This window comes from Amblyomma maculatum, chromosome 2 (assembly GCF_055883805.1).
Source record: "Amblyomma maculatum isolate TAMU_Amacu chromosome 2, ASM5588380v1, whole genome shotgun sequence".
In the NCBI taxonomy this organism is placed as follows: Eukaryota; Metazoa; Arthropoda; class Arachnida; order Ixodida; family Ixodidae; genus Amblyomma; species Amblyomma maculatum.
Genome location: NC_139345.1, coordinates 29,653,842 through 29,663,090, shown reverse-complemented (window position 1 = coordinate 29,663,090; position 9,249 = coordinate 29,653,842). Strand labels below are relative to the sequence as shown.

The 9,249-nt window shown below is 47.6% G+C and overlaps 1 protein-coding gene across 1 annotated transcript; it reads left to right on the top strand.

The window, feature by feature from the left end:
• Positions 1-4,167: 4,167 nt before the first annotated feature.
• Positions 4,168-6,079, top strand: Rap2l (Ras-associated protein 2-like). The gene is made up of 2 exons (XM_084593658.1): positions 4,168-5,058; positions 5,682-6,079. The coding sequence occupies exon 1, from the start codon at positions 4,510-4,512 to the stop codon at positions 5,053-5,055; it is 546 nt and encodes a 181-aa protein (XP_084449784.1). The 5' UTR covers positions 4,168-4,509; the 3' UTR covers positions 5,056-5,058; positions 5,682-6,079.
• Positions 6,080-9,249: the final 3,170 nt, after the last annotated feature.

Genomic DNA, 9,249 nt, shown 5'->3' with positions numbered 1-9,249 from the left:
CAGCTGAGTTGCTTCAAAGCCTCAACCATGACGCTGTTAACATTCTGCATACATTATGTCAGAAGATTTGGACAACCCTGCAGTAGCCGCAGGATTGGAGGAGGTCAGTTTACATCCCCATTTCAAAGAAAGGCAGTGCCAAAGATTGTTCCAACTACCGCACGATCGCGCTTATTTCGCATGCTAGCAAGGTGATGTTGAAAATCCTCCAAGGTAGGCTGCAGCAGTATGTGGATCGGGAGCTTCCGGACGTACAAGCTGGGCTTCGCAAGGGCAAAGGAACTAGAGACCAAATTGCGAACCTTCGCTGGATCATGGAAAAAGCAAGAGAGTTCCAGAAACCCATCTACTTCTGCTTTATTGATTATGCGAAAGCGTTTGACTGCGTAGATCACAGCAGATTGTGGCAAGCTCTCCAAGAGATGGGAGTTCCAATTCACCTCATCTGTCCCCTCAGGAACCTGTATGAAGGGCAAGAGACCACAGTCAGAACTGGGCATGGTCTTAGTGATTGGTTTCCGATTGAGAAAGGAGTGAAGCAAGGCTGCATACTGTCGCCCTGCCTATATAACCTATATGAAGAGTGCATCATGAGGAAGGCCGGTCTGGACGAGTCTTCAGCTGGAGTGAAGATTGCTGGAAAACGTATCAACAACCTTAGATATGCGGATGATACCACTTTAATTGCAGAAAGTGAAGTGGAACTCAAGAGACTTCTGATGCGCGTACAAGAAGAGAGTGAGAAGTTTGGGCTTAAACTGAACATTAAAAAGACAAAGATCATGGCGTCTTGCCCTATCAAGTCCTGGAGCATCAATAGACAAGAAGTGGAAGCTGTGACAGATTTTCTCTTCTTGGGCTCCAAGATTACCTCGGAAGGAGACTGCAGCCATGAAATTAGGAGACGCTTGCTTCTGGGAAAGAGAGCAATGGTTAGCTTTGACCGCCTAGTAAAGAGCAGAGACATTAGTCTGCCAACCAAGATCCGTATAACTCGTGCTATGGTCTTTCCGGTTGTGATGTATGGATGCGAGAGTTGGACTGTGAAAAAGGCTGACCGCCGAAGAATTGACGCGTTTGAATTGTGGTGCTGGCGAAGACTCTTGAGAGTTCCTTGGACTGCCAGAAGATCAAATCAGTCGACATTGTCGAACATAAACCCTGACTGCTCATTGGAGGGTCAAATTCTAAAGTTAAAGCTCAGCTACTTTGGTCATCTGATGAGAAGAGAGGAGTCGCTGGAGAAAGATTTGATGCTGGGAAAGGTTGACGGTCGCCGGAGAAGGGGTAGGCAGCGAACGCGATGGTTAGATGGCATCCTCGAGGCACTGCAGATGAAGTTATGTGATGTTAGGAAGATAGTGAGAGACCGGAAAGCGTGGCGTGACAAGGTCCACAGGGTCACGAAGAGTCGGACACGACTGAACTAATATCTTACATTTTCCTTTTGTGTATGCAACTGCAGTTAAGATGCAACGGGCGTGATGACCCATTGTTATTTAAATATAATGGTTTGCAGGTCATATTCAACGTGTCGCCTTGCAAAAAAAAAATTACAAAAACTAGTTAATAAAGAGCATGTCATAGAATCCTCGCTGTAATACTGACATAACATTTAAAAATAGAGCATTTTTGCTGCACAGTGCTACCACTGCCTACCAGTGCCAACGTTTGAAGCGAAAGCTTTACTACGCATGATCAGCCAAGGCCAACCTGGATGTCCGCTTGACCTTCAACAGGGCAGTGATCACAGTGTGGCTCCATTGGTACCATCTATGGTGTATCACCACTCGACCATTGAACTTTGTCTATAATATTTGATTTTTAACGGCAGATACAGCATCACATCTTCCCTTGTAGTTGACGGCTCCTCGACTCCATAGTCTCGCAAATTTAATCGCTGCAAAACCATGTCTGCCCATGTCCACCGTGGTCTAAGCCTAAGACTAACTAAAGCAAAACGACGCTTTCGCTTCGCCTAACATAGGTAGCAGGGTTAAACCTTACCCAGTATTTTTTTTACTTACGCTTGCATATTTACTTGGTTGTAATTAGATCTGTAATTGATCGTTATTAATGATGATATAACTTTTTTTACAGTTGCGAAAACGCAAACTGCACTGTAGCTCATAAAATTCTGGTTACACAGTGCCCAACCCATCATTTTGAAACTACGGCGCTGTGAAGGATCGAGCGCGCGCTGGAACGTCTTCATCATTCAGAGAACGGGTCGCATGACCCGTGCGCATGATACGACCCGGGCATTTACCTCCATGCGCTCGGGTCAGAGCACTATCAGAGACGAGTGTGCTGTGTATGGCTGCGAGAGGAATGAATTGAAAGCAGCTGCTTGCGCATTAGCGGCATGAGCTGCGGATATCAAGTCTCTCTCTCTCTCTCTCTCTCTATATATATATATATATATATATATATATATATATATATATATATATATATATATATATATATATATATAGCGGGGTATATATATATATATATATATATATATATATATACCCCGCTGGGGTGGTGCAGTGGCAAGACGCCCGACCACTGTGCCGGAGTACGCGGGTTCGAACCCGACCTCGGCGGCTGCGTTTCGATGGAGGCAAAACGGAGTGGCGTCCGTGTGCTGTACGATGTCAGTGCACGATAAAGAACCCCAGGTGGTCGAAATTTCCGAAGTCCTCCACTACGGCGTCTCTCATAGCCTTAGTCGCTTTGGGACGTTAAACCCCACAAACCAAACCAAACCAAACCACACACACACACACACACACACACACACACACACACACACACACACACACACACACACACACACACACACACACACACACACACACACACACACACACACACACACACACACACACACACACACACACACATATATATATATATATATACATATATATATATATATATATATATATATATATATATATATATATATATATATATATATATATATATATATATATATATATATATATATATATCGCATGGGGAGCGCTTATTCATTAAAAAATACCCTGATTATGGAAGGCAAGAAAAGAAAAGCATGCGGTACAGAGTCGTGGAAGCATCCTGAGCAAATTTCGAGGACAGCTCGCCATCGTTAGAGTGCACTATAGTACACTATCGTCGCGGTCGTGCTTCAGCCCTTGGCGTCGCAAAGAGCACGTCGGATACGATTTTCGCGACGGACAACTATAACTAAGGTGCTTCTCACGCGCCGCGCATGCCTGATCGAGGCATCCAGCTGAAGTACATCCTAGCCACGGCTGCGCTTGCATGTAGGCATGCCAGCTTCCTGGTTTAGTTTTATCGCTCTCTATGCTTGCTTTAAGCGCCGAGAATTAATCGCCGCTGCAATCCATTTTAGTAGAAGTACGCATGGTCCACACTTATGTCATTAGCCTTTTTAGTGCAGAGCCTCGATAGATTTGAAACAGTCGTTTGTTCGGTAGGATCCGTTCGCTATTTATGGTAAAGGTTACTGTCGGGTGGGCGCGCATGCATGCATACAGCGAAAGAAAGAGGGCAAGCGCGCGGCCTGCCGTTACCGCACGTTTGCGCGTGCGAGCAGACATAGGCTGGTGCGACCCAGTTCATGCTTTCAAAACAATGGCACTCGCAGAAACGCCGCAACTGTGTCAAAATCCTTCACGGGTCGCGATTGTTCCTCGACACGGCGCTGACACGCGTTCTTGAGGCGAGAGATGCCTTCCTGCAGGAGAAAATGACGCGCGCGTCGTCTGCCGCGACTCCCGAGTCTTTGTTTCAGAACAACAAAACATAAAACCTTGCTTGGAAGGAAGAGAGAGTGGACGGCACGAAAACGCGCGCGCGCAGCAGCGCTTTCTCTCGCACGCGCCAGTCAGAGTAAAAATGACAAGGAAACGTTATCGCTAAGCTGCTGTGGGCCGCGATACGCCTTGCGGGCTGAGCGCAACAGCTTGTTGGTGAGGTTTTCCATACTTAGCCGCCCAAACAGTAACGTTGGACCAAACTTCACTGATAGCACAGGAGTTGCCAGGACGAAGCAGCCGCCATGCGTCCAGCCAACACTCCTTGTCGCTATGGCAACATAGAAATGACTACAATCCAGCAGTACTGTCCTCTGGCGGCGCGCATAAGCAGACTTGATGCGGAAATGACGTCACCTTGTCACGACGACGACAGTAGCCGAGCGCTGGCCGAGTCGCCGAGCTTTGCCCGAGCAGGTTTCTTCTGCTACTGCCGCGGCGGCTGCGCCTACGACGAAGCGATTAGAGGAACTCCCCGCGGGCCTTGGTGATTATGAGTCAGCGTGCCGCCCGGCCAGCGCATCCGTGCGTCTTGTCAACGTGCAGGTGACACGGGCCGCGCTGCTATCCGCAGGCATGCCGAGCGGCGGGCGGTAAAGGATCGTTGTCGTCCGAGCAGCGGGGAAAGTAGGCCTAGCGCCCTCCTCGTCCCTCCCGAGGCAGCAGCCGCTGCTGCTGCTGCCGCCGGTGATGCGTGATGCGTGAGTTCAAAGTCGTGGTGCTGGGCAGCGGCGGCGTGGGCAAGAGTGCCCTGACGGTGCAGTTCGTGCAGGGCGTGTTCACCGAGAAGTATGACCCCACCATCGAGGACTTCTACCGCAAGGAGATCGAAGTCGACCAGGCGCCGTGCGTGCTCGAGATCCTCGACACGGCGGGCACCGAGCAGTTCGCCTCCATGCGCGACCTGTACATCAAGAACGGCCAGGGGTTCGTGGTCGTGTACTCCATCACGAGCCACCACACGTTCCAGGACATTAAGAACATGAAGGAGCAGATCCTGCGCGTCAAAAACGCCGAGCGCGTGCCTGTGCTGCTGGTGGGCAACAAGTGCGACCTCGAGCACCAGCGCGAGGTGACGCGCGCCGAGATGGAGGCGCTCGCGCAGCTATGGGGCTGCCCCTGCATGGAAGCATCGGCCAAGAGCCGATGCAACGTCAACGAGATGTTCGCCGAAATCGTGCGCGAGATGAACGTGCTGCCGCCCAAGGAGAAGTACAGCTACCGCTGCTGTGCCCTGCTCTAGCAGGTGAGGACAGCCGCCACTTAGGCCTGCCGTAGCACAAACGCCGGAAGTGGGAATCTCCACCCCACCCCCTCCTCATGGAGTCTGGTTGGGTGTGTGTGTGTCCAGCAACGGTTGACAAATGCCGATTGTGGCAGTGGGGCGTGCAACCACCCTTTTATCAGGCTTACCAAGTTGCCTGTTGTGCTGGCAAGGCTGGGCAGAGTCGCTGTGGAGTTTCTGCATTTGCGAGTTGGTTTTCGGGCTAGTTGGAACGCCTGGGTGTTCTGCCACATCTGCGAATCGGCAGTTTTATTCGCATGCCATGCGTTTTGTGCGGCACAAATTGCAGGACCGCATTTATGGGGAAGCTCTGCAAAGAGCGGTCCTACTTGCACATTTAGAACTTTCTTCTCCGGGAAAAAATGGTTTGCCTTAGTTTTCTTGCCGATTGACGGGTGGACATCGCCATCTAATTTTCATTAAAACCTCCCCTTACTGAACGCAGAGCAAAATTGGTTGGGCAGTTGTGGTGAGCTATTCAAAGCTATCTTGGCATGATGTAGCACGTTCCCTTGGGGAATATGGGGCATAGATTAAGCTTGCAGGCTCACGGGGTGTCTCACCGTTGCTCCCTTTGCTTGCAGGTATCAACCCTTGGACCTTTGGAGGCAGCGAACATTGTTTTCTTTCTATTCGGAAGGAGGAGCGCCACCACCGGACTGCTATGGGACAGTCAGTGCCCGCAAAGGCAGCACAAGAGAGCACTGTGTATGTGTGCGTGGTTTTAGGTGTCGTTACATTGAATGTTTTTTTCTATGGGACTCGAAAGAAGGAACAAAGATTGCCAAACAGAACAGTAGGTGCCTTCCACATTCTTAGTCCCTCTTACCTGGCCAGTTCCTCTGCCTGCTTATCACCGCCCCTACAGACATGACTTAGCAGCAAGTGCAATAAACAGAATGTTGCCCACACTTGTTGCCATACTTCTTGTTGCTGCATTGGCAACTGGTATCAATGAGTGGGGCAGTTTTGTTCAAGTTCAGTCGGTTTGGTCAATAGCAATGGTGTAGCTGTGTTTAAGCAGCGCATAGGTATACAGGGCAAGGCTTTCAAAGAAAAGATATGTGTACCGGAATTGTATCCAGTGAGCAGTTATTAAGACCTCTTTCTCTCAAGGCCTGGAGAGCAGCAGGGCATTGGTTACTACCCCTTCTGTTGCATCTCTTCACTAGCCTTGCAATTGTTTGAAGCAGCTTTCGTTGGTCAAACTTGCATGTCCCCATACCTTATGGAAGTGGTCGGTGTAGAAGCATTCATAAAGGCATTCTTAGTTCATCCAGAATGATAGCAAAGTGTTTCTAGGTGCCTTCTAGAATTTTTATGGAATCTGTCAGTGCAATGTAATGTTGCTACATAAATGTCATGGCTACCACTAGCAGCTTGCCAGTATCCCTCAAGAGGAAAGCATATAACAGTTGTCTCATATCAGCGCTCTCCTATGGGGAAGAAACATAGAGGCTAACGAAATGCATTCTACCAAGTTGAGTACAACACAGATAGCTAAGAAACTGAAAATAGTTGGTGTAACGTTGAGATGGCAAGTGTGTCGAGTGTGTCAGGGAACAAACTCGAGTTCACAGGGTTCTATTCGAAATTAAAAACTGGGCATGACAGTACATGTAATGTGAAGAGTGATGGTCGCTAAAGGTAAAAAATTGGATTCCAAGGGAAGCCAAGCATATTGGTGGAGGGGGGGGGGGAACAGAAAATTAGGCCTGCTGATTGGATTAAAAGGTGTACAGGGGTTAACTGGATGCAGCCTAGGCAGGATCAGGTTAATTGGAGGAATGTGGGGGGAGGCCTTTGCTCTGCAGTGCCGATGGTCTGGCTGATGATACCACTTGAGGTTGCTTTATACGCAAGGCTTTAGAAGTGCCATCAAATAGCCTTACCAAGCAACAGATTCGAATCATTTACCATGTAGAATGACAGCTACATTTTAGCGGCTAGTTGTTGAAACACAACTGCTCGCGGTGACCGGTCACTATGCAACATGAAGTGACCTCTGCACAGGTGCCATGTTGAATAGCTTCTCTGGGTAGTGTAATGTACCTGCTATATAGCAGACCTAATGTCAGTATCCCTAACCTGCCTTCAATGCTAAGAACATGTGAATAGACATCAGTGCCTATGTCCAATATTCCTGTGGTGCTTGCTTCTGGTTTATGCTGCATGCCAGAATGGCATCGCAGCCAATAATCTCTTCATTAAAGTGTCTTGAGGTGCATATTCTGAAATAATGTTCTAATGCATGCAGCAAGAAGGGCATTATGTGGAATTTTCTTGTGTGGGCATCTTGAATGGTAGTATTAATATACTTCATATGCGAGATGGCATTTCTGTGAGACTTTCAGAAAAAGTTGGTTCTGACAGCTTGCGATAGTTTTGGGCAGGGCAGTAGCCCTCCCTGGGCACAACCAAGCTTCGCACACGTGAAACCGCAGCCGGCACATCATACGCGCCTAGTTTTTATCATCCAACGGGCGAGAGTGAGGATGTGAAGTTAAGTCAGCTTTGTACTCTCGGAGCTGACGAGCACCGATAAGCGCCTATAGCAGCTGCAGCATCCAGCCTGTCTGGTGCTGTTGCAAGTGCACCAAGTGTTGTTTAACCCAGAACCACCCTAGAAAATTATCTGGGAGACTACTGTGTCAGTTGTGTATGCAATCAAATGGACCTGGCACTTCTTTGCTGCTGAAGAGTCTGCAGTTTGCCTGACTAATAGCTTATTTTGTCAGTTTGTCTCAAAAGGAGGCAATTTTTAATGAAAAAATAGGTGCTGTAGGTGGTACGGCGGGCATATATACACTGCAACTGCATTACAACCCATTTAAATAGAAGTAATGGGCGTCAGATTTAAAAAGATTGACCTAGGCAAGCAAGACCAACTTGGTGCTATTGACGGTCATGTGTCATAGTGTGCAGTTTTCAGTTTAGTTGCCTTTGGGAAAAGCCAGTTATACATTTGCAGACTACTTAAAAAAGGAAAACAGCAGGCTGAAGAGTTTACAAGGTATCATTTAGACAGCTTCTCAGTTGCACTTAAATGAGTGTAAAATTGAAAACCTTCCACCTGGCAGTGGTGCTACACAAGTGCTGTTGGGTTTGTTTCACTGAGAATGTGAAATTTTCACATTCAGTGCATCTTTGCACACTGGTAGCACTATTGTAACATAGTATTTTTCATGCTTCCTTTTAGGACCCATAAAAACTGTGCAAAACAGCACCTTGTAAACATTTCAGATTGTTGTGTTGCTTTTCACGGCAGTCTACTTTATTTCCCAAAGCTAATATTTAAAAAGTCAGCTAGTGATCCTGAGCTAAATGACTCTACACAACAAAAAATTGTACAGGCTAGGCCTCACTTGCCTAGGATACTTGGTCATGCTTAGTCTTGTAACTGAGCGTTAAAAACATGGTTATAGGTGTCACTGCAAAGGTTTTGCTGGGAAACCTGGTATAATCAATTCCTTGAAGCACCAGCAAGATTACAAGGTCTCTATTGGCAAGTGCAGAACAGCGTAATTCGAGCAGTGTTGTGGTGGCATTGTGGTAGAGCACCCGCCTCGCATTCGGGAGGTACCAGGTTCGATCCCTGCTGTCGCCAGGTGCCCACCGGTTTTTCAATGGGTACAAAATTTTCCCTGGGTGCTCAGCTGTTTTGGGATAAAATGTTTTGGAAAGGGGTAATGGAACAGAACAGCACAGCAATCTTGCAGGCTCCTTTGATGACAAAGGGTAAGAAGTGCAATTGGATGGTGCAGTCAGTAATTGGATACAGGACTGCTACCATCTCGTGGGGGATTACCTCGAATTCCCGTAACCTCCATAAGCCTTATTCCTGCCAACCCATCTAGCTCTGTATAATCACAGTGCTCACTGCCACTGCATCGAGTTGTGGTAGCTGTGTGGCTGGCTCCGCAAAGAATGAAGTAAGATGAATGTTACCCATGCAGCTATCACAATGGCATTTCCACAGCTGCAGAAAAACATTTTCTTGCATTTGCACTCGGATGAGGTACAAAAAACGAGATGGTCGTCAGCTTTTGGTAGCAATGTGCACCACAAGCTTTACACATAAGAAATAATGAACACATTTTTTTTATCATTGAAAACACTTGACGCACTTTTATTAACATGTATTTGCAGCTG